Source organism: Eulemur rufifrons, chromosome 28 (genome assembly GCF_041146395.1).
Source record: "Eulemur rufifrons isolate Redbay chromosome 28, OSU_ERuf_1, whole genome shotgun sequence".
Classification (NCBI taxonomy): Eukaryota; Metazoa; Chordata; class Mammalia; order Primates; family Lemuridae; genus Eulemur; species Eulemur rufifrons.
In genome coordinates this window covers 59,627,439-59,653,320 of record NC_091010.1, presented here as the reverse complement: position 1 = coordinate 59,653,320, position 25,882 = coordinate 59,627,439, and the positions used below count along the sequence as shown (strand labels likewise).

General features: G+C 40.1%; 1 protein-coding gene across 1 annotated transcript in view; it reads right to left on the bottom strand.

Moving 5' to 3' along the window:
- Window positions 1-2,400: 2,400 nt before the first annotated feature.
- ENO4 (enolase 4) overlaps window positions 2,401-25,882 on the bottom strand; it is a 30,624-nt gene continuing 7,142 nt past the window's right edge. The window contains exons 4-14 of the mRNA XM_069460077.1: window positions 24,886-25,031; window positions 21,161-21,330; window positions 20,935-21,066; window positions 19,578-19,631; window positions 14,320-14,376; window positions 12,029-12,196; window positions 9,676-9,801; window positions 8,075-8,270; window positions 5,560-5,624; window positions 4,913-5,030; window positions 2,401-3,454 (exon numbers count right to left, since the gene is read on the bottom strand). Coding sequence (XP_069316178.1) covers window positions 3,309-3,454; window positions 4,913-5,030; window positions 5,560-5,624; window positions 8,075-8,270; window positions 9,676-9,801; window positions 12,029-12,196; window positions 14,320-14,376; window positions 19,578-19,631; window positions 20,935-21,066; window positions 21,161-21,330; window positions 24,886-25,031 — 1,378 coding nt within the window. The 3' untranslated portion in view covers window positions 2,401-3,308. The remainder of the gene's footprint in view (window positions 3,455-4,912; window positions 5,031-5,559; window positions 5,625-8,074; window positions 8,271-9,675; window positions 9,802-12,028; window positions 12,197-14,319; window positions 14,377-19,577; window positions 19,632-20,934; window positions 21,067-21,160; window positions 21,331-24,885; window positions 25,032-25,882) is intronic.

Sequence of the window (25,882 nt, the reverse complement as noted above, 5' to 3'; positions counted from 1 at the left end):
AAGCTTGACATTCTTTAATAGGAAAATTGTATGAGTGTTGATAACTTTAGTAATTTTTAATAGTCCCCAAGATGGTTTATTTTGAGGAATTTTATTCTTTATGCTGTTCTCCTTCCTGCATCTGCCGTCTGCCTGCTGGTGTGCGTCTCACATACGTTTAGGAATATAAAAAGATGTACGGCATCTTTCTGTGTTTCATCACACACATCTGCAGAAGAACATGGTTATCAGAACACTCTCATTTCCAGGGTAAGAGGTTACGCGTTTGGTGAGATGGGGTAGCTGGTCCAGGCAACAGTTAGTACCTGGTATTTTGAAAGTGTTGTTGCCTTTTCTAAGCTGCTTACTTTCCTTCACTGTGATCACAAAGCATTTTAAATTAATTTGATATAAAGGTATTTGATGCAGGATATTTACAAACCTTTTTCTGCCTATAGCATTTCCTTTTAACCTCAGTTTTGAGGAGGATTTGCCTCTCTTGGGGTGACATTGTGAGCAAAAACGGTCGATTCCAGATAGGAAGACATAGGAGTGCTTGTATCTTCAAGGTACGTTCTTAGTTGTTTGCACACAAAATTATATACATCCTATTTAAAGTTCTAAGGACTGCATCTTTATGTTTTTGTTTTCTCTAAAAGGTTATTTATTCTTCCTTCAATTCTGGAATATAAATTAAGTCTTTTCTGCTGCAGAGTTTTTTTTAACTAAGGTTAATGCGATTTGTAGCCAGAGTGAGGCAAAAGGATAGAGGTAGTACTTCATGCTGTTGCTGTTAAAGAAAAAAAAGGCCTCCTGCTTTTCTGGAAAAATAAGAATTTAATTAAAATTCTTGCACCCTTTTGTATCTGAGCACATCTTGCATAAACTTACCTGCAGTCGTTTCGGAGTTGAACAATCCCGTGGAAGTTCTGACTGGCAGAGGCCAGCAGGGCTGGTAGCACCCAGCTTTGTTCGGCCTGAGTAAAAAGGATGGATGTTTTGGCTTTGGCTACTCACCAGTAATTCCTCCCTCTTTCCTTTCTTTGTTCGCAGTAAAATGTTTGTTGGAAATGGAGTAGTATAGGTAAAAATTATTGTTATCTTTCTAGACCATTTTTAGCTTGTGTGTCAAGTCAGTGATAGTCTGTATCACAGAGTCTTAAAGTCTGGATTGTTTTTCTAAATGGATACTATACATGTTTGGCCACATCCATCATGGAGCAACGTTAGCTTATATGCCAGTAAGTTGTGTGGAGTGGATAGCTCTCTGTCATTATCATAAGCAGGTCAGCAGGTCCCTATGTAAGGACTGGAGTGGTTTGAAGTTTCTTCCAAGTATTAGTGTTTCCCCATCCCACTGTCATTTTTAATATAGAGTATGACTAGTTCCTATCATTTCTTTTACAGATTATTATTGTCATATAAATATGCTTTTTATCATATATAACAGAGAGAGAAAATATAAATAGAAACAGTGCCTAGCCTGCCAAGAACTTTAAATTAAAATGCTACCTATCCAAGCTAGGTGTAGTGGCTCACGCCTGTAATCCTAGCACTTTGGGAGGCTGAGGCAGGAGGATCACTTGAGCCCAGGAGTCTGAGACCAGCCTGGGCAACATAGGGAGACCCTGTCTCTACGAAAACATTAAAAATTAGCCAGATGTGGTATCATGCACCTGTAGTCCCAGCTACTTGGGAGGCTGAGGCCAGGAGTTCAAGCAGTGAGCCTGTAATCACACTGCTGTACTCTAGACTGGACAACAGAGCAAGACCCCATCTCTAAAAAAAAAAATAGGTGAAATAAAATGCTACCTATCCATTGGTGAGCCTGGTCCTCCAGTGAGGACAGGTGAGTAGACTGTACTGTATGTTGAAATTAAAGTGCTGATCTAGTTAAGGTAATAAATCATTTCCTTGGTTAATTTAATTTAGTTATTTTATTATTGCACATTTTTGCTCTGGTTTTATTTAATTATGATTTATATCACAGTTCTAGGATGTACTCTCATGTGATTCTTTTGTGTGTGTGTGTGTGTGTGTGTGTGTGTGTCTCTGAGGACATTTGCAAAGCTATGTGAACACCCAGCTATGTTTGTCCTGCCTTTAAAATGATTTTTCCTTCCAGTTTCTCCTGTCCCATTGTTTGTTGCCAAGCACCAGGAGAGGCAGTGGCCACCACAAACTGACACGGTTCTCCCAGCTTAGAGTGATGCCAGTTCCCCTGCCCCATGCTCTGAGAGAGTCTGCCACTCAGCCCATTCCAAATCCTCGCTTTGAGAGTAAGGAGTTGGCTCTACCATGGAGACATTAAGTTTCCCTGTTAATGCTCTTCAGAAGGAGAGGTCCTCGGTGTGCTTAGTAAAAATATATAGAATATATCAGAAGTCTAAACTTAGCCACTCTCCAGGTCATTATGTAACAATTTATATAATTTTTAGGAAAAACAAATGGTAACCCTTTTAACAGAGACCTTAAGGCATATAAAGCTCTTGGACATTATTATGTCTATGTGTGTATGTGTTTGAATATGTTTATTTCTGGTACTCCTGCTGTAACTGGCTTAAAAAGAGGCAGTTCAGTCGGCATGTATGTCACATTGTTTTTAATCACTTGTTGATCACTTTTTAAATGCAGTATAAATGGGCATTTAATAACCTTGAGAAGTATTTATTCATTCACCGATGTGCTTATTCATTTATACTCATTCTTGTTCCAAAAAGGATCTAAGGAGATTCACAAAGATAACAATAATATAAGAAAAACTAAAATTTAAAAAGAGGAGGGAATCAGAGAGAAGGGAATTAAGGGCAGGAAAGTGAGATGAAGCTGTTTGGCTATTACAAAAACTAGTGAGGCTCTCATGCTTCTGCCTAAGGTTGGCTATAAAAATGTGCCTGTGCTTTCCAGCACATATGTATAGAATAAACACAGACGATGTACAGCTGCTTCTGGCACACAGTGCTTCTGGTGTCCTTAGGCTTTTGCTTTCAGAGCTGTTCTGATTTGTAAAGGATAAGGTATTTGACTGAATGTGGAGTTGGCAGCAAACATATTGACCGCTTTTACTGGACCATGACCCTGAAAGATGGACAGTAGAGCTAGTACACAAACAGAATCCCCATGGAAATGTGATGGCTGGGAAACAAAGTTCACAGATAGAATTTCTGGCAAAAACACCATATACGTATTTACCAAACAGTGAAATTCAAAGAAGAAAAAGAGCACATGAGTTAGTGACGTTTAAGAGCCAACCCGCTGTGGAGACACACTCCAGACCTACCAGTCTGATAGTGCCAGTGGTGCGGCTACAAACTGGGGTGCGTACAGCCCTATGCAGAAGATGCCTGTGTTTTGGCTGGTTCCTCCACGACTTCGGTGGGGAAGGTGGGCTCCAGGGGCTCAAGCAGCTCAGGTGCCTCGGCAGCCTTTTCAGCTTCCTCATTAAAGTAAAAAATAATGTGTTCTTCATTGAAACCTGTATTTAAAAAAAGGAACAATAAAGTTTACTGTCTAATCCAATGGTGCCAAGTTTTGTTTCTTACGTGATTTGAAGGAGATGATCTTCAGAACTGCAGATGGGTCACGTCACCATCAGAAAGGATTCCCGAACCATTTAAAACTGGGCCTGTCTTTGGTTATGCATGAGTTATGCAATACGTTTGTTCTGTTCAATTTGCATTATACTCTAATTAAATACTTTGGAACATCTGATGTACAGTGGACTTTGGGCAGAAGTTTAGCAGAAAAGGATAAGAAGAAGAAGAAGATGAACTAGAGGAAAGGCCGGTACGACACATGGACACGTTGCCAGCTAACCGCTCCGTGGTAAACGACGCAGACTTGCCTGTTCCAGGCGGGTCCATGTAAGTAATGATGGTATTTTAGTGGCTGAGCTTTTGCCAAGGTTTCCTGCTCAAAAGTGAAAGTGAAGGGATTTGTCTTTTCAGTTTTTGGTTCCCTTAACATTTATTCACCACTGCCGATGTCAGAGAAATTCTCGTTAACCCATTAATCCATTCCGGAATACTGAGGCAGCTGTGCTATCACCAGAGAGGCGCTGGGCCTCTGGTCACTAGAGTCCTTTTTGATGCCTGGAAGCAGCTGTTTCCCTTGTGGTAAAGTCTGGCTGGAAATGTGATAGGTCATTTAAGGAATCTAAGGCCCTATAAGTCAGGATGACGTAAAAACTAATCAGATGGTATGTGGAACAATGTAAACACCACTAACTTTTTTGACTGCACTTGCATGATTCAGAAATAGTCCCCATCTTCATTTTCTATGAATCTTAGGGTGCATTTCAAGGTCCCTACATATGTATATACATGACAAGTTTATAACCATCTCTTTAAATGTCTACACACTATGCTATGTGCCTGCTTTTGGCCATTACAGTCAGTAATATAAAAAATTGCATATTTGGGCTGTTTCTCTCCAGTTATCCAGTGCTTCTAACCATACAAATTTACAAAGGTTTGATTTCTTTAATGATTGGTTCATTTCTCTTGAGACCTTAGCCTTTCCAAAGTATAATGCTAACATGCTGCCTACTTGTTTTAAGTAAAACAAGTCGTTTCCAAGAACCATCAGGAAAACATCTGCCTTTAACTTTCATGAGCTGTGCAGAGAAACCTTAAGTATAATTTGGACCATAACAAAAGCGAGGCTGGGAGATTCCGATCAATTAATTCTATTGAAAAGCATCACGCAGCCTATTCAGCAAGAAAAAGGGCGAGAGTTTTAAACATTCAGGTAAATAGATAATCCATTAGGACAACAATATACATTGTGGCAAGTGCCATCCTAGTTTTGTCAGCACTTATTTGTGGTCTTTGGATTCCCTTGCCCTCCTGCCGAGGGACTTCTATTCCCCCTCCTCCAGTCTTTGTTCTCTTATTCATGGCTAAGTGAAAACAAAGCAAGAAACAGTGCATACCCAGTGTTCCACTCTGGACAAGTTCTTCCTCTATAGTAAGAAGGCGGTTGTATTTAGTCACCCGTTCACCTCGAGAAAGACCCCCCAACTTGATAAACCGGACACCAAGCCCAACAGCCTGAAAAGGGGAAAACAACTTATTTTAAATGGGGGAGTCATGTCTTGCTGAACTACACAGTTCTTTGAGGAGAAAGGAAACTGTCAGGGAGTGCTGTTGGAATTTTTCTCTTCTAACTTAGTATTTTATCTTTACGTAAGCAAAGTGGCCTGCTCACAAGCTGGGAGTGTTGAAAGGCAAACAGATGGTGTGACTGACTATCCATCAGGCGCTTTACTAGTCATACAAGCATGCTGATTTCATCCAAGAACATTCTGGCCTCTCTCCCTTCATTTTAGGAGGGAAGATTGCAAGTGAACACCCCAGTCATTTAAGTGTGCTCATCATTTTCTCTGGACTTCAATTTTTCTTCTTTTTAAAAGTTCAAAGATTAGCTCTTTGCAAAAGGTAGCTGTCTGGTAGGAAGCAAATCTATTTCATAAAAGGTTACATGACTTTCTCCACCAAAGACTGCATTTCTCTGAAATACCAATTCATGATAAAAGCAGTGTTTTGGCAATTCTGCAGTTGACCAGCGTCCAGCACTTACCAAATCGACAAGGCTGTCATCAGACGATTCTCCTTCTGTACTTCCAAAGATGATGTGCTTCTTACCTGTAAGAGGAATTCCTTTCAGTTTTATATGGTGTAGAAACAGTTAGCATATATATATGAGCTCCGGGATCAAAATTAAAAATTTGCCAGAGATTTAAAACTTTGCTGTGAAGAATCAATTATTCAACCATCATGAATTTTAACATTGCATTTTTATTGCCCTGGTTTTATCTGTTTACCCCTCTTTTCAGCAGCTTAGATGCTATAAGTACTAAACAGATACCATGTTTCATCAAACATAAGATACATTATTTGTAAAATGTGCCATTATTTTATTGCCACTTAAAAAGGCAGAAATGCTCAGATGAGATTGATGTATTTTTAAGACCACAACTGTAAGACATGATTCAATTTTGGTGGTGTTCAGTTGTAGAAAAATATGCATCTCTGAGTCAATGAAATATGGTAAGAGCAACGTATGTGGAGTAGATATGCCTACATAATGATGTTCTCACTTCATCGTGTAGAATTTTATTAGGAAGACTCTGTCATTCTGAATGTTTATTAGGATGGCAGTGCTGGTAGTACTTAATCATTTGAGGGTCTCAAAACTGAAATTTGCTAGTCTATGAAGAATGTCAGCCAGAGCTTTTCCTATAGTGACAGTGTTCATGTTTTGAGGCAGGAGCTACAACAGGGCTCTGGAGTGAAGGACGGAATGGCTGCGGAGCGGTAGGCCCAGGAGGAAAGGCCAGACGGGGGCTACCATCCACCACCCACCTGGGCATTTCCTTCCATCCTCTGGCACCTGCCTAGGCCCCTGGATGCCAGTCTGGCTCTGAGTCCTGCTGCACGTCGGAGACTAGCCCCCTGCCTACTTCCTGAAACTCATTCGTGGTATTTAGGTTTCCAGCGCTGTGCATAGTGTACAAGATGCCCACGAATTCAAGAGAATTTACAGTCTCTGTGGGGGACGCCAGCCATTAAATAACTGAATGAGTCACTGTGGGTCAGTGCTACAAAGAAAAAATACAGGATCCTATGAGGAAGGTTCAGGGCAGGGGAAGCATGTGCCCCTGAAGACATTACATTTCAGTCAAGACCTGAAGGGTGAGGAGTAGTTAGCTAAGTAAGCGGCACAGGGCAAAGCATTCTAGGCCAAAGGAACAGCATGTTCAAGGACTGTGAGGTAGTTAAGAGTTTGAAGCTTAAGGAATTAAAAGAGCTAGCATGGGCAGGAGGGTCACTATAGTGTCGTGGGAAAGTTACCTAAACTCTCCAAGCCTCGTTTTCTCATCAGTAAAGTGGAAATGACAGTGTCTACTTCATAGGGTTGCTGTAAGGAGTAAGTCCAATTCTCAAATGCCTTACCCCTTGGTACTAAAAGCTGCTCTCCTCTGGCATCTTGGACCCGCCAGCATTGAAGCCCTGCTTTTCACCTGTCATCCCCTGATCCCTGATGCTGGGATCCTGCCTCTGAATCCCAGCTCAGTGGCTAACGCCCTGTTTTCCAGAACCTTCCCTGATGCTCCACTGCCTTGCCGACCTGCTTGGCAGCTTCCTAGTGTTGCCTATTAGCAATGAACCTGCCCCCGCCTCAGATCTCTGCACCGACAAAACTGCCTGCTTTTTCTGATTGGATCTTCTTGTTGCCTGTTTCCTTAACTGCTGAAGTTATACCCTTTCCCTGCAGTGGGTGATCTAGTTCCAAATTCTGATCCCTCCTAGACTTTCCCAAGCAGTGCAAATTAAAATGGCCCCCTGGTGTCTGGGTATGTTACAAGTGGCTAAGTTTATTTTCAGTCAAGTAATTGCTAACACCATGTACTTGAAGTGTGCCTATGTGGAAGAAAGAGCTGTGGTCCCTACTAAGATGCTGAGGAGACGAATCTGAGCATAAAGTGATAGTAAATAACAGGAGGGAATTTACAATACTGCAGCCATGTGATGCAGGCTAAACACGTCCCTGCTGCTCCTTGGCTGTGCGTGACACCTTGCCTTTGTGTATGGCAAACTGTTTTCCTTAGCTTGCACGCTACATTGTGTCTGGAAACCTGGCTAGGGCAGATGAGTACCCAGGTGTTCTTTAGCAGTAAAGCTTGGAGTATCCCTCTGGGTTTCTCTAAATTTAAAACTTTTCTGTAGCTGAAGCTTAGAACCAAAAGCAAATTGATGAATATGCTGAAGAATATGCCCTTTCAGAAGAAATCAGGCCTCAGTGCTCCTGTCAGGGGCAGAAAGGTCCTTGCTGTGAAGCGGACAGGGCAGTGGCCTTGGCCCTACCTCTGAGGTAGCCCTCTGTAAAGGGGATGACCTCGTGGACTTGGGCTGTTAGTGGAACACTGTGAAGAGGGTCAGTAAGCTGAATTTTGTTTTCCAGCCCTAAATCTCTCACAAGTGCTTGGATTTTTTCTTCCATGCTTTTTATTAACTTTGATACTCTGTGTATTTTTGCCTTCTTACATAACCGAGTCATTAGATGAGTCTTTCAGATCTATACTGTTACTCACTGTCAGCAAGATTGGTTACTTCCACCAAGTCAGACATCGTAGTTTGATTTGTATGTTTTATGATCAGCCCATTGGATTTGGGGATGTTGATGTTTCCATGCTCTAGAAGTTTGGAAATGCTTTTGGATGCAGTTTCTGCAATTATGTAACACCTGGAACCAAGTGCATTATAGATGCTGTCCCACTGTTCAGAGTCCTGGGTAAATATTTAAGAATTTATCATTATAATGTATTGAACATAATCACAAAACAACATGACTAATACAGCACATAATCAAAGTCATACACTCTTCCTGAGATACACAAAACAGCTTTCTTCTACCTCTATGCCTGAACGATCCCTGCACCACATCCACACAAATTAACAAGCTTCGTGGAACAGAAACCTAGTGATTAAATTTGAGCTTAAAGATTTTGTGAGTAAAATGTTAATATGCTAAATGCTATTCCCCACATTGACTGCGGAGGCTATTCCCATGCACTGTATTATCCATAATGTTGCTAAAGACTGGCTGGATAGATTTTTCTGTTATTTCTGATGAACTGAAAACTGAAAAAGAAAAGAGCCTGCAACAGCTCTAGGCACTTTCTCAGTATCATTTTTATTGGTGAGACGACCATATGACATGAAATGCATATTTTAAAATTATATGTGTGTATGTTTGTATGTCTATTTGTGTGTGTGTGTGTGTGTGTGTGTGTGTATACATCCAGTCATCCCAGCCATTGTACCAGATATCAGCCTATCCCATTAGAACAGACCACACAGGTGCATCCTGTCCCGTTTAAAAGGCTGTGGTCAGAGCCTCAGAACAATCACGCAAGGCCGTTCTGAGGGACTGAGGAGCTGAGCTCCGCAGGTGCCTTCGGTGAGTGGTGGCGTGAAGGATGGGCTGTAAAAGGGAGGACGGGACTGAGAGACCCTGGGGCTCCAGGTGAGATCCAGCATTCATATTGTCCCCAGTGTCTAAATAGTTATCTCAAAGAGGACATCTGTTCAGCCTATCCAATGGCTCTCAAATTCATACAATCAAGAATTTAAATTTTGGTGTTAGTTTTAAGTGGATTAGGAGGACAGATGAATACGTAAAACCTTGTTGAATGCATTAGTTTGACCAGATCACAAAACCTCAATATCTCAAATCTTTTAAAAATATGGCTTTGTTACTTTTATGCATATGTAGTGACTGGATTTAAGTTAAAAAATATTTGGCCTTGCAGAAGTCCTGTTTCCCTGAGCACATGAAAATGGTATGTGATTAACCTATTGAAGCTCCAGCTAGCACAGTGGGGGCGGCTTCTATCAGTTAGGTTGCTTGTAAATACACAGGTACTCCCGAAGGGCTTGCGAATAGCTTGTTTCTTTCTCCAGACAGGCACACTCCTAGGTAATTGTGTTTCTGCTATTCATTTGCTTAGTAAGTGCCTTTTCTCATAAATGCCAAAATAAAGCCACTCAGCCCCAGCCCAAATTACAACACATTTCGAATGACAGAGATCCAAAAGAATGAGATTTTATTTTTGTGTTTTGTTATAAAATGTGAAAAGTGAATCCTGCCTGTCTTACACAAAATATGTTATAAAAGATGAGTCCTGCTTACCTCCTTCCTGAAAGGATCAATGAAGGCAATGATTGAAGGGTACTTGTTGATCAGATCCACATACAGGTCAACCATCTCAGCTGCACTTTTATATGTGCCCATCATCACTTCATACTTTCCTTTACTCTGGTATGTGTAAGGGAAATAGTAAAATAAAGGATAAATAATGAATTCTTAAAATGTTAAAGATGTGATTCAAATTCCTTTTCATTCATTTCATATAGGAGATTGTAAACAGATTCTTTTTAGGCCGCATTCACTTGGGAAATCTGTGCATTCTAACTTTAAATACCTGTTAAATATTAACCTGGGAAAATCAAGTCTCCATTCTTCTTTTTCGCACAGAAAACAAATGTGGAAAGAGTAGGAGGGGAATAGTTTGTTATTTAGGTTTGTGATGTGGTTCCAGACACCTGGCTGCCTGAGTAGGTGGACCATAGCATAAATGCATAAAATAACAAACAAAATAGCAATGCAAGCCTGCCCACTCTACCCCTACCATCTTTCAACTCAAAATGGACAAGTAACTTGTTTCCTTTACTGTAACCTATTCTAAAATTTAATAGCAGGGCTAGGCATTTGAGATACTAACAACCAGTATGAAATGTAAAGTGACTTAGGTGACGGCATTTCTCAGGTAACATGTAACTTCTAGTAATAACAGTATTATCCTGAAAGTAGAATTCTAGTGCAACCCCCATTCATTTGAAGTCTGGAAATCTCCTAAGTCATTAAGTATAGAAGTAAACAGGGCTGAAGCATCTAGTGCAATCTTTTTGCAAAACAAAGCATCCTTACTTTCAAGTCTGTGTTCAGGGAGGCACCTGGGATATTTAGGTACAGAGAAGGAGGAGGAATGGAACAGAGGGGTTGTTTGGTTTGCTAATGCCTTCCTGCTGCTGCTGATAATAGATTCCACTGGAATTAAGCAGGTTCTTAAGAAGTTTATAATTGAAGGAAGGGATTTTATACTTTTTCACATTAAAAAGCAAGAACTTTTTAGCTTCTATACTGCAAAGCTTAAAAATCCTATCTTGTCAGTGAGAAAATGCTAATGACTTTGAACTAACATTGTAAAAGTTATCTGATATCAAGTTAATCCATTTTACTGAATATAAGCAATAAACACCCATTTTAGTTTGCACTAGCAGTCAGTATATTCATAGTTTCTGGTATACGTTGCTGATGAAAACATGCAATTATTTTTCTTAATGGTATGCCTGGGAACCAATCATTATGTGAATAGGAAATTACTTTAAACATTCCATTATGCACTTAGTTTCTTTAGAAAAGTAAAAGAACTTTAGAAGTCAGCTGAAATTTAGGGTTCTTACATACTGTTTAAAATTTCTTTTGTAGTTAAAGTTAGAATCACAGTTAAAGCAGAATCCTATTTGGTCATGCCCCCTGAATTTGACATTAATTACCAAATCACCATAAATGCATGTAAATATACCAGGCATTTTATAAAACTGAGACTCAGCATCTGAGTATTTGAAAATGGGAAGTCAGCTACTTGGGAGGCTGAGGCGGCAAGATTACTTGAGCTCTCAGGAGTTTGAGACCAGTCCGGGCAACATAGTGAGACCCTGTCTCATAAAATTAGGAAAAAAAAAAAAAAAGAAGGAAAATATACGTATGTGTGTAAGACAGAAAATTTCTAATGACTTTCCTAACATACCAGTTTTCCAAGTTTAAGGGTGAATTGTTGTGTTACCCTGAGGAAGTGAGGACTTGAACATTTTTTAATGAAACTGTCGTTCATTCTCTTTTTTAAAATCTCTCTTCAGGTGGGTGGTCCTCAGGTGAAGTTTCATCACTGAGGCTCTGTCCTCCTAATCCAGGCTGTGGATAATACTGTGATGTATTTTATTGGACAAAAACATATTCTTCATAAACTTCAACAACGTGGAAATATTTTTATGTTAAAAAAGTGAGTCACAGCATAAATTCTAAGAAACACATGTCTAGAAGGGCCTGTCAAGTCACAGTTACAACTGAACCACCGTTCAGGCTTGATAAATTCAGCATTACCAACCAAATGATTATCACACCAGTTTGTTAAATTACTTTTCAATAGCTTTCATAATTGCAATGTAAGTAATTCATTTTATTATGGAATTTCTATATGTAATTATGACATTTTCTGCTATTAGTTGTTAAAATTATATAGTCATGTTATTCTGTGGTGTCATTAGTTAATTTGGCTTTCTCAACTCCATTTATATTTGGATCCCTCATACAATAGGAATAAAAAAACAATAGGTTCTGTGTGGAAAATATTCAGATAAGCCCTTCTTTTGAGTTCTAATTTTAAAATCGTGGAAGCGAATGTTCTGAAGTGGAAACTTACATAGTCCATCAACTCATGGCCAGCACAGTTGATGGCTAGATGCAGATTTGTTCCCAGTTCCAGCCCCAGGTTCGCACAGATTCCCTGTAGTAGAAGCAGTGGCTGCTCTATAGTGTCATAGTTAATAGTTAAACAGCCAAGATGGGACATCTTGCCAGTGATCTGCTGCTGCAAGATCAAAAGAAAATGATGTATGTCAATAGAGCACATCAAGGTCCTTGGAGCTTCCTGTGATAGGCACACTTTATAAGCAGGTACAGCTCTCCAAAGACAGATTCTTTGATTCTCTATTAATCCTACTTCTATCTAGGTACTCCTCGCATGATTTTGGGCATATGATTCCCCTGCAGTATCTGGGAGTAATTTTCTTCTGAGTTTTCCAAGTTTGACCTGGGAGCACACTCTTCTCTCTTTAGTGTGTGTATGTTCTCTCTCTATCAGCTCTGCCATGTATTGCACATGGTCTAACCTGAGCCACAGCCACCGGGTTGGCGGATCTCCAGGCTCTTGTAAATGTCCACCTAACCTGTCCCTAACTGTGCCAGTCCTCTTCCTCCAAACCTGTTCTTTCCTGTGTTCCGTTTTCCTCTAGACGAAGATAACTGGTAAAAATGTAATCCTCCTTCAGGAAAAGTTTTATTTTTAAAAGGATTGAACACTTCCAATAAAACGATGCAGAACTGAGGATGGATTTTAGCAGATTTCAGGACTCAAATGACCCCAGGGAAAGGCAGCTCTTGCAAAGTCAGTCTTGGTGTGCCCTCGCCATAAATTGCTAGTATGTAATTATAAATTGAAGCAATATTGGTGATTCTAAGGGCTTAGGATGTGTGTGTGTTTACCAAACTCAAGAGCAAACATGAACCCAGGTATAAATATTCTGTTTCTACTGGTGATAGTGCTAGTTGATTATAAGAACCATCCAACATTTTTAATGTCAATGAGAGGAAACTTTAGCAAACAAAGCATAGTCGGGGAAATTTTTGTCTATCAATTGAGTTTTATTATGGAGTCTTCTGAACTATGAAAGCATCACTTATTTGCTGCTTACTAAATGCCAGGTACTGTTCTAAGCATGTTACATAAAATAAATACATTTACTCCTTGCATCAGTGCCACGAAACAGGTACAATTATGGTCTCCATTTTACAGAGTTAAGTAACTTGGAGCAGATTTTAATCCAGGCAGTTTAGCTCCAGAGTCTATGCCCGTAATTCTGGTGTGGCTGTCTCTCTGGAATCTATATCTAACCTGTTTCTAACAGGAAAAAGAGTAGTAAATTGATAATGGGAAGAGCTGATCTTGGTCTAAGTTTCTCAGAACACGTAAGACCACCTGCTGGAATGAAGGGAACAGCACCGAGGACCGGCTGCTTAGTCACCGTGCCCACCTCTCCTGAAAGGCCTAATGTTGCAGTGCTGTGCTCATTCCAACAAGCACAACGTATTTTACTACTGTGTGTTTATTCACATTTCTCTTCTCCCAATCTTGAAGAGAAACTTAACTTTTTATCTTTACCAAGTCTTTTTTTTTTTGTTTTTTTTTTTTTTACTAACCCTTGTTCTTTTCACTTCAGCAGACTCTCAAGTCCCTGACATCAGGGTAGGGCTTGGATTTCTGGCTCACAGAGTGAATATTGCTGATGTGAGCAACCTTCAGCCATTTGCATGATCTCCAGAGTTCTTCCTGGCTGCCCTATGTATACTGCTGCACGTTTAGGCACATAGTAGTGTATCCATCAGAGCACTCACAATCGCCAGAGTGACTGACAGATCAAGTGCAGCTGGTCTCCCAGGACTCTTGAAACCAGCGTGGCCAGTTTTCACAAGGAGGACTCTTTGCCTGACTCTCCTGGCAAAATCTGAGTTTCCACAATGTTTTGTCTGATGTGCTTTTGGGGACCAGGTGGAAGGAATGGTCATCTTTTTGTGCCTTTTCTTTCTCTTTTTGGTAGCAGTGAATTTAAAATCTAAAATATCCTATATGTCTTTCAGCTAGTTATCAGGAAGATTCAACTTCCTAAATACCTGAATGTGTAATCAAGACCTCTGAGATTTCAGCCGGCCAGACAACTGCTGGCAGTGGTGGCCAGGCAGCTTATTGCCAGAAGGCAAGGGCAGAATTATATTCCACTTCTGGGGCTTAACTGGGTCAGTGCTCTTGGAGCAATATCACTGTATGTTTTCCATTTGCTTTAGTTCTGATCTTGGAGCAAAATGACTATGGGAGAGAAAAAGGGGCAGGGACTACTCAGTTTCATATAGAAGTGTGGGAAACATGCATCTACTTACTTGACCTCTTTTGCCTCCATCCTGCCCTTTTTTGGTCTCTGTTTTTGGAGGAGGGGGCTGTGGGATAGAAGGTAAAAACATCACTTGGGATTTTCAGCACATCTGTGGCAGCAAGCAGAGCTCCAGGTCCTCTGGCTTGTGTACTGCTCTGGGGCCTGACACTGAATCAATCTCTCTCTCTCTCTCTCTCTGTCTCTCTCACACACACAGAGCAATGATTCCAGCCACTCCTTACTTTTTTTTTTTTTTCTCTTTAGAAAAAGATAAAGTTTTTATTAACATAGGAAAATGGACAGGTTTCAGTTTTGAAATTAATTGCAAACTACTAATCTAAATTTAATTTTGAGTTACTTTTCATTTCTTGGAGTAAATTAAAGAATTTGGCTATTAACACTAGATTATATTTTTATTGAATGCAAAACATTAGCAGCTGGATCACAAACTATGCTAATCCTTGCATTTATAACCCCCAAACCATTTTTCTTTTTTTTTTTTTTTTTTTTGAGACAGAGTCTCACTCTGTTGCCCGGGCTAGAGTGCTGTGGCATCAGCCTCGCTCACAGCAATCTCCAACTCCTGGGCTCAAGCGATCCTACTGCCTCAGCCTCCCGAGTAGCTGGGACTACAGGCATGCGCCACCATGCCAAGCTAATTTTTTTGTACATATTTTTAGTTGTACAGCTGATTTCATTCATTCTTTCTTTCTTTCTTTCTTTTTTTAGTGGAGATGGGGTCTCGCTCTTGCTCAGGCTGGTCTCGAACTCCTGAGCTCAGACGATCCGCCCGTCTTGGCCTCCCAGAGTGCTAGGATTAAAGGATTACAGGTGTGAGCCACCGCGCCCAACCCCAAACAATTTTTCAAATTTGGGCACATGTTCCCTTTAATTCATCCTTACCCTCTGCCCCCAGTCAATATATGGAGTGTGTAAATACAGATTCATGCATTTCTACTCATATCAATAAAGTATTATTCACACATCATGTCATGAACTCCTGCTGTGAACAGGCATCCTTTTATGCAGGAGGATACCAGAAATAACACCACTGTGGGATTTGCCTTTTTATAGGCCCAACATACTGTTTTGAATATTCTCAGGGTACTAGCACTTTCTCTTATTTCAGCAGGGTGGATTTGACTTTGATTTGAAACAGCCAAATGTCATTAAATCTGGTGAATCTGGTGGGTGGAGTATCATTTGAAGTTAAAAGCAAAGATAATTCCCAAAGAGATGGCGTATTGAACGAGTATCATAGTGAGGTTCTAGTCTTTGAGCACTTCAGTGCTCAGCATGCACTGGCTCCATAAGGTGGGGCATGTTTGTCAGGCATCGGTATGATTCACACTCAAGTTCTATGCAAATACAATGGTCCTGAACAGAAGGGCAAAGGAGTATCATGTGATGTGATCAGGTGAATATCTGCTTGATTAATGGCACCAATTCACAATAGCAAACATTGAAGAATATTCTTGGTTTGCGTTATTATTGAATTTCTCATGTGCTTTCTATGCCTTTCCAATCAGGAGTTTAAACTGCCTCAGGGCAGGAACTATGTTCTTATCCGCTATTGCACCTAGCAGGGGGCCTTGAAGCAACAAAAAATAACCAGGGAAGAACACCCCTAACATCTTTCTAACTTAAGGAGAAGCTGTTTGATAGTGGAAAAGAGTCAAAATCTCCAGGCTTTAATCATACAAGATGCAGTGTGTTCTAGAATAGCTGTTCTCAGTCTCGGTGTGTTTAAAAATGGCTAAAAACCCAAATAAACAAATGCAACCTTTTGTTAGTAAGAATTAGTGTACTCAGGAGTTCCTAGGGAAAGTCAGTTACTAAAATAAATCTGGCATGAAGTAACTTGTTAATCTATGCCATCAGCCAAATGATGTCATCACGAACTATCACTTTATCACTAAAACAAAGTATGGGATTGCAGTAAACCCAGGTTCCACTCCTAGCATATCCTATTTTGAAACTAAAGACCATGGCTTTAGCTAAAGTTATCTACAGACATGCTTTGGGTTGGCTCCTGCATGAGAAAACATAGCATTTCTTCAGATTTTTTTTCCCTCAAAATGTATTTAAAAATTAGATTTAGTAGAAGGATTGGTGTAATGTTGGGAATGATTTGTTATCAATGTAATCACTGGAAAGGATTAAACATCTTCCTATATTCAATTAGTATTCTATAAATAGGCACCATTTATTGGGAGCCCAGCAATTCAGGGTTCTTCCCATACATTACTTCCAGCCCTTCCAAGGTAGGCATTTTTCAGTCATACACATGAAGAAACCATTGCATCAGCAGGGTATATGAGATGCTCACAGCGGTGGCTAATAAGTGCAGAGCCAAAACTGAAAACAAATCTCTTTGCTTTTGTACTACACTAGATTAGCAACTAAAACTTTCTCATAGAACTTTGGGACTTTGGCAGAGTAGTGGTGGTTTTTGATGTCTGAACTTCTGTAAAAGGCTTTATTACTTTTTCTTCAAATAAGATTACACTAGTGGGAGCTATTACTAAGGATCCCACTGTAGCTTTCAAACATGTAACACCACGTGGAAAGTCAACCAGGAATGAATATGGGAATATGATCCCTGGTTCACGCTATTGATATAAATGCCAGATGAATTTGAGATAAAAATAGATCTCTGAAACTATAAAAGTGTTAGGACAATGTGTTCATGATTTGGGGTCAATTTAGCGTATGATTAAGATCATACATACGCTCTGGGGCCAGACTTCCTGGGTTTGGATAAGTTAATTAACTGTGCTGGGCCTGAGTTTCTTAACCTGTATAATAGGGTTAATAATAGTACCTATCTGTAGAACTATAAGGATTGAATGAGTTAAAATACTAGAGCGCTCAGGCCAATGCCTAGTAAACTCAAAAAATACTTGTGGATTATTAGTATTATAGGAAGAGGGAGTGCCTTGTTAAACAAGGAGCACAAAGCAAAAGCCTTAGAGCAGGCTTCCTCAACCTTGGCGCTGTTGACACTTTGGGCTGGAGAATTCTTTGTTGTGGGGGGTGCTGCCCTGTGCATCAGGATGTTCAGCAACATCCTGATCCCTGCTTACTAGATGCTGTTAAAATCCCTCCCTCCAAGTTGAGACAACTCAGAATATCTCCAGACTTGCTAAATGTCTCCTGGGAAAAATCACCCCTAGTTGAGAATAACTGCCTTAAAAGAACAGATTGATACATTTTACTACATAAAAAAAAAAAAAAAAATCTGTATGACTCCATAAAATACAGTTAAAAGGCAAGCAACACGATAGAGGAAAAAGTCTAACATATTTAAAGGATTAAGTCTCCTTATATAAAGAATTCCTTAGATGTCAATAAAAGATACACATCTCAATAAAAAGGGCAAAGAAATAAAGCAATTTGCAGATGATTTGTACAGAATTTTAATATTATCTTAAACAAAGGGCTCTTTGTGTATATTTTAAAAAAAGGCTGGAAGGCCACACTAAATTTTTAATGGTGGGTATCTCCAGAAAAGGGGCTGGTATTGTGGGTGGTAGTCAGTAAGGGGTTTCTGGTTCTACCAGTATTTGAATTTTCACAAGACCATTCAGGAGCTATTTGTATAAACAAAAAATAAATAAAACATTTAAAAGTCAGGGCCGGGCATGGTGGCTCACACATGTAATCCTAGCACTTTGGGAGGCCGAGGTGGGAGGATCACTTGAGGCCAGAAGTTTGAGACCAACCTGGACAACAGCCAGACCCCATCTCTACAAAAAATTTAAAAATTAGCCAGATGTGGTGGCGGTGAATGCCCACAGTCCCAGCTCCTTGGGAGGCTGAGGCAGGAAGATGACTTGAGCTCTGGAGTTTGAGGTTGCTGTGAGCTATGATCGAGCCACTGCACTCCAGCCCAGGCAACAGAGCAAGACCCTCTCCCAAAAAACAAACAAACAATTTAAAAGTCAGGATGAATTGTAGAATGCTCAAATATCCTTAATTTCCTAGCATTTAAAACTAGATTTTCCTCCACCTCCTCTGACTACCACAAAGAAAGTATGGCTTACTGTCACACCAGCTTCCCCTGGCAGCATGTTCCATATCTTAAACTCATTTACTCCCCACAGTCACCCTCATGACATGAGTACTTATCCCCATTTTATAGATGAACAATCTGATGCAGAGAGGTTATGTAATTGGCCTAAAGTCACAGAGTTGTAAGTGAAAAAGCAGAGTTAACTCGTCTAAGTTTGAGTCTCTCCAGGCTGGTTTCCCAGAAGAGAAGCTGGCCTCCTGAAAAGGGCCATGAAAAGCAGCTCCAGCCTGGTGGGTAAAGCAGTTCCCATCAACTGCAAGGCTGGGGCCCCAGCCGCTCCCTCTCCCATCACGGCAGGGAAGGGCCTGGTGCTCCTGCCTCCAGTCACACTGGGTGCTGGCAAGAGAGCTAGAACCAAAGTTCCTCCATGTTCTACTGCTATTGTGTCCCAGCCCCCTCCTTCTGGGCCCCATCCTACTGCTTCCTAATCATGCAGCTTAAAAGCCCCAGGCTAAATGCAATGTGGGATCCTGGATTGGATCCTAGAACAGAAAAAGGACATTAGTGGAAAAACCAGTGAAATCTGAATAATGTCTGGAGTGTAGTTATTAGTAATGTACCATTTTGGTTTCCTAGTTTTGGCAAATGTACCATGTAATGTATCATTAACATTGGGGGGAACTGGGTGAGGGGTATTCAGGAACTCTCTATGTATCTTTATAACTTTTCTGTAAATATAATAGTCCAAAATAAAAGATATACATATCTGAAAAGCCCCACAGACAAGGATTGAGTCCCTCTCCTGGGGTAATCACCTGTGATAAGCCCTGTGATAATCACCATGCCCTACCCTAGCTAGAATATGATGGGACAGCTGGTGACTCATGCACCCTGCTCCGTGACTTCCCCCGAGGGGGCTGCTCAGCCAAGGGTCCTTTTTGCCCAACACGGGGATCCTAATGCAGGCACGAGAGTCTGTGCCTTTACTTCACCAAACTGCCTCTCACATCCTAGGGGCCAAATCCTTTCTTTCTTTGTATACCCTAAGGGATGATCATAGCACAGAGCCAGCTGCCTCAGAAACTGAAAGGAAATTAAGTACCATTAGACACTGGATCCATAGCCAGTGAGGAGAATGTATATACTTGGTTCACATGGGAACTCCAAAGTAACGAAATACATTTCATATCAATATTGATTTAATTCCAAATGAACTACAGTGATAGATACCACAGAATCTCTTTACATACCGTTTCAATGATTTTGATAATATTTTTCTGAATTTCCATGAGCATCTCCACACCCTGTAAGTAGAAGAACCATGATCTTCCACAATTGCAGTCTAGAAATTTTAAATATATAGAAACTTGAACTACATGTGGCTATTTGTAACTCAGAATATTTAGAGAGTCCCCAGTAAGTCACCCTCGTTAGTGGATGACGTGATCTACAAATCAGAAGAGGAAATGTTAATCCTCAGCCCCCAGGTTTCACTCGGTTGCCTGTGAATGGCAGGTTCTTCTCCCTCAGTAGCCTCTCTCCATTGTTTAGAACTGACTGGTTCTGTTGGCTAGATCAGGTCAACTTCATTCTCTTTAATGGTCTCTTGACCACCCTGGACAGCCTTCTTGCAATATACATGTGACAGGTCCCTAAGGCAGTGATTAGAGTGGCTGAATCAATATAAATCCACTGTCACTTAAAAAGTAGAGAAGTGTGTTCTGATGAGGATATCTGCATACGAAGACAAAGAATGGCAAGCCCAGTGTTCTGGTACCCAAAGAACTCAACAGATAGTAACTAAAGGAAAGGTCCCAACACCAGGCTCTGAATATGATCTAACAGTAAGCCACATATAAATCCTAGTCTTCTGCAACTGATAAGTTGTGAGGTAACAATTATTTAAAAAGAATTATGATAAATGATCTTGAAAAAATTTGTTCTGATTTCCCCTAAAATAAAATGTCACTCAGTTTATTACTGGAGGGAGAGGGGGGAAAACTTCTTGTACTTTTTTGGAAAGCATCCACCATAGAACTTGAACCTTTAGTTCTCCCTAACGCCTAAGTAGTAGAATATTTCATGAAGATTTAAAGAGGCGTTTTGACTCTTTCAGGCCACTGAAGACAATAAAGACACCAGCACACGTCTGAGTGGTGAAGATGCGACTTCATTGTATAAATATGCACTAAATGTCACTTATGTGCTGGGCGATCTGCTAGGCCTGGAGTTCAATAGAGTGGGCTGCTAGGGAAGTGCCAGCTCCCACTTGCTGCTGCCATGGTGCCTAGTGCAGAGTAAATAAAGAGGTCCCAACTCCCCAAAATAACAACTTTCCAGCACTGTCAAGGCCTGCAGTGACTCCCCCATGGCTTCTCTGAATCACAGCATGAGTCACTCCTGCAATGAACCAGACAGTAAGGTGCTCTAAATGTCTTCCCTTTTGCTTGAGGACTTGCTTTCTTTGCACTTCCCTGATTTCCTAAAATATTTTTTTCTCATTTTATCTTTAATTTCCTCTCCCTCTGTGTCACAAGGGAGCTGCACTAAAAACTCAATATGGAGCATTTTTTTTTAGAAAAAGTAATTTGAGATAATGCAAGGTACTTGTTTGGTGGTTAGTTCAGGATGGGGGATACAAATCACTTCTTTCATTAAATTTAGCTTCCCAGGTGATGACTTCCCACAGCTGACCAGAGTCACCATCAGCAAAGGCATAGTTAGCGTCGGGGGCTGTTCCTGAAATGGGGGAAAGCAAGCTCACATGAGAAATAGGGCTCATTCGCATTGAGATCCTCATGCCTCCTTGTACTGGAACATCATAGGTACTAACCTGGTTGTGCTTCAGTAATGCAATGTTTAAGTATAGAGGATTATTGCCCAGTATGGCACTGGTTTTGGCAACAGCTAGTGACACGGCCCCTATGGCCATACTGCCACAGAGTACAGGTTCAACAGGTTCTGCAGGTTGAATAGGTTTCTCTGTAATAATGTCGTTCCTCCCTGGAGGGAAAAATATTGAGAATAAGACTGTGTTTTTAAATGTTTTATTTACAAAAGGGGGGGAGGAATGAAAGCTGAGGCTGGGAAGAACATATTCTCCCCCGCGCAACCTCCAAGAAGTCTTCAGTTTGATTTCACATGCGATGCTCAAATGATCCTTAACCATGGATTTTGCCTCTCTAAGAAATTCTAGGCCATTCAATATTAACTCCTTCAACAATCATGAGGTAGATATTCTTACCCTGTATTCACATATAAGTAAACTATGGCTAAGAGAGGTTAAGAGACTTCCCCTACATGTAACAGAAAGTGGATAAAGAGGATTTCAAGCATCTGTGCATTCCAAATCCTTGGTTTTTCTACATTTCACCACAGCTGCTGCCAACTTTCTCTTCACACATATATCTATTAATAACTTACTGTCTTTCTCACAATCTCAAGCCAATGCCTTGTTCTGTATTGCTTATGATCTTTAGAAATGCCTTCCAGATCAACCTTCCATCCAGAATCCTTACCCATCTTTCACTCTAACATTTTCTCAGCCACCCTGTTTGATCAGGTACCACAGAGTCCACCATGGATCTCTGGTATTCCTCTTGTCCTTTCCCCCACAGCTGTTGATGTGGATCCAGTCTCCAGTGGAGATAAGGAATGGAAGCACATAAGAAGTGCTTTTAGCAAATACCTATCCTCTCCTACTTCTTTCCTTAAGTTCCAGGGTTTTTTAAAAAAAAATTTATTTGTATACATTCATGGGGAACAATTGCAAATTTGCTATAATGATACACTGCATTGTAGTGAAGTCATAGCCTTTAGTGCATCCATCACTGTAGCAACACACATTGTACCCACCCAGCAACCTCCCAGCACCCACCCTCCTCCCCCACCCTCACCCCTCCCCCTCAAAATTCCTTTGACTATTTGAGCTCTTTTTTGGTACTATGTGAACTTTAGAATTGGTTTTTTCTAATTCTGCAAAAAAAAAAAAAAAAAGAAAATGATATTGGTGTTTTGATAGGAATTGCATTGAACCTATAGATTGCTTTGGGCAGTATGGTAATTTTAATGATACTAATTCTTCTGATCGACGAGCATGGTATGTTCTTACATTGTTTGTCATCTATAATTTCATCAGTGTTTTGTAGTTTTCCTTGTAGAGATCTTTCACCTACTTGGTTAAATATATTCCTTGGTATTTTATTTTGTGGCTATTATAAATGGGACTGCCTTCTTGATTTTGTTCCCAGCTAGATTGTTATTGGTGTATAGAAATGCTACTGATTTCTGTACATTGATTTTGTAACCTGAAATGTTGCTGAATTCATTTATCAAATCTGAGAGTTTTTTGTTGGAGTCTTTAGGGTTTTCTAGATATAAGATCGTATCATCACCAAACAGGGATAATTTGACTTCTTCTTTTCTAATTTGGATGCCTGTTACTTTTTTCTCTTCCCTGATTGCTCTGGTGAGCACTTCCAGTACTATGTTGAGTAAGAGTGGTAACAGTGGGCATCTTGTCTTATTCCAGTTCTTAGAAGAAATGCCTTCAACTTCTCCCCATTAAGTATGATGTTGGCTGTGGGGCTGTGATATATGACCTTTATTATATTGATGTTCCATCTATGCCTAGTTTGTTGAGAGTTTTTGTCATGAATGGATCCTAAATTTTATCAGGTGTTTTTTCTGCACCTGTTGAGATGATCATACGGTTTTTGTCCTTAATTCTGTTGATGTGATGTATCACATTTATTGATTTGTGTATGTTGAACTGTCCTTGCATCCTTGTTATAAAACCCATTTAATCATGGTGTATTATTCTTTTGATGTGCTGTTGGATTCAACTTGCAAGTATTTCATTGAGGATTTTTACATCTGTGTTCAGCAGGGATACTGGTCTGTATTTTGCTGTTGTTGTGTCCTTGTCTGGGTGATACTGGCCTCGTAGAATGAGGGAAAATTCCCTCCTCAATTGTTTTAAAACAGTTTCATTACAATTGGTATTAGCTCTTCTTTGTAGGTCTGGTAGAATTTGGCTGTGAATCCATCTGGTCCCAGGCTTTTTTTGGTTGGGAGATTTTTAATTACTGATTCAATCTTGCTACTCATTATTGGTCTGTTTAGGAGTTCTGTTTCTTCAGGGTTCAATCTCAGGAGGTTGTATGTTTCCAGAAATTTATCCATTTCCGCTAGGTTTTCTAGTTTGTTAGTGTACTGTTGTTCATAATATTCTCTAATGATCTTTCGTATTTCTGTGGTATCAGTTGTACTGTCTCCTTTTTCATTTCTTATTTTATTTATTTGGATCTTCTCTCTGCTTGGTTAGTCTAGCTAGTGGTTTATCATATTTTGCTTATCTTTTTGAAGAACCAACTTTTAGTTTTGTTGATCCTTTATATTGCTTTTTTGGTTTCTATTTCTTTTAGTTCTGTTCTGATCTTTGTTATTTCTTCTGCTAACTTTGGGTTTGATTTGTTCTTATTTTTCTAGTTCCTTGAGGTGTAAAGTTAGATTGTTAATTAACCAGGAAAACCTGGTTTCCTGTCACTCCTTGGCTGGGCAGCACCTGCAGCCGTGTCAACGTGAACTCCTTAAGTTCCGGGTTGTATCATTCAAAGCAACCACCAAATGAACATCCATTGCTGGTGTCTACCTATTACTCAGTAGTGGTCATCCCTCCTTCCCAAGGGAAGATTGGTCAAATATAATTCTTTTGCCTTGGGCAATTCTCTTCTCCTCTCTTCTGCTCTCCTATGCACACCTAACATGGACCTCAGGATCCGAATCTATGAAAATAAGGGTCCTTTTCTCCATGGACTCTCTTGTCTCTTCCTGTTTCCGGTGCTTTCTTACTCAATGGAACTCACATTTATTGGGTGTTTGGTTTGTGCCTGGCATCATGCTCAGCATGGGCAATGGCAAATTGAATGACGCATGATTCATGCCCTCAAGGAGCATGCTCTAGTTCAGTAGACATACAAAACACTGTTACAATACTAGACGTGACTCCAGAATTAGCATACTGTAGGGGATGAGGTTAGCAATCTGTTGGAAGGCATGGAGCAATTGGCAAAGTTAAGTGATAACTTCGATTACTTGCTTTAAAATAAAGTTTTCTAAAGAAAATGTTTATTTATGTTACATAGGACTGAGGAAATGTTAGTTGTCCATATCAAAGGTTATCAAAACTCTTTAAAGTATGGAGTGGCTTTTTGATTAGTTAATGGAAATTCAAGGGAAGTGAAAGGTCCCCCATGCCATCTCACCCCCACCCTACCCCCTGTATTGCCACTGCTCAATGCACTTTATTTAATAAGTGCTCGTCTCTGGATGAGAAATCGTTTTATCTTATAAATAAAAATGGAGGGTGGGGTGGGGTGCAACCCTGCCCACCCACACAGCAGCTTTCAGTGAGGAAGTAGCATGGAGGATGGACAGCTCTCAGCTGGGTGCCCAACATGGCTCTGCAGCAAAGAGACCCAGAAAGGCAGTCCAGCTTCAGCTTTTCTTCCTCACATATTTGTTACTAAGGGTGCTGCAAGATACTAAGCCACTCACCTTGCTTTTGTCCTTTTTTTTTTGTAGGAGGTGGAGGAGGGGATGGTGGTATGAGAGGTAGAGGCGTAGGCACTGTTGAGTCTTCCAGGCTCTTTTCCAATTCTTTTCTCTCCTTATCTTCTTGTACTTTATTTGCAAAGAATATCCTTAATGGCAAAAACATACGGCTTTACAATGGGATATTGAAGAATAGCACTCTGTAATTCTGGTCATGTTTTAGAGCTGACCCCAATATAGTTCAATAAATAACTCTGCTTTTTAGCTACTTAAGAACAAATCAGATTCAATTTCCAAGGCCAGAAAATAATGATGCTGTTATAAAACTGTGTTCAAGAACTGAAATTTATTTTGCCCTGTAGATAAATGTTTAAAGAATTCAGGTGCTAATGTTTAAAATCATTGAAGCCTTGTTTGCATTTTTAAAGTAAAATTTGAAGACATAATTTAAGGGCTACTGGATTTTCTTTTTGTATAAATGACCATCAGAAAACAAATGCATCAAGAATAAACAGTGAAATACAGCATTATGTGGAGGACTTCCTTTCTTTTTTCTTTTTTTTGGGGGGGTGGTGCTTAAAATAAATACTTTTTAAAAACCTTTGGGAAAGCCCACTTAGGTACATTTACATAAAATGTCAGCCCCCTAAGATAAAAGAAGAGGCTAAAAACTTCATAGACAAAAAAATGAGTAGACAAAAAAACAAAGACTTGGGAATCAGATCTGTATTATATTTAGTAATTATCCAAATGGCAGTGGGGCAGTGCTTTTAAAGTATGAGGGAAGTTGATTTCAACAGAGAATTCTATACTCAGCTAAATTATCAAAAACAAGGGCAAAGTACAGACATTCCCACACAAGTAAGAACTCAAAAACTTTACATCCTACGTACTCTTTTTCATCCTTGTTTTTAAAGAATATAACCCAGCAAATCAAGAAAGAGGAGAATATGAGATCCAGAAACAGGAGAACAATGAAGTCTTTATGGCATCTCTGTAG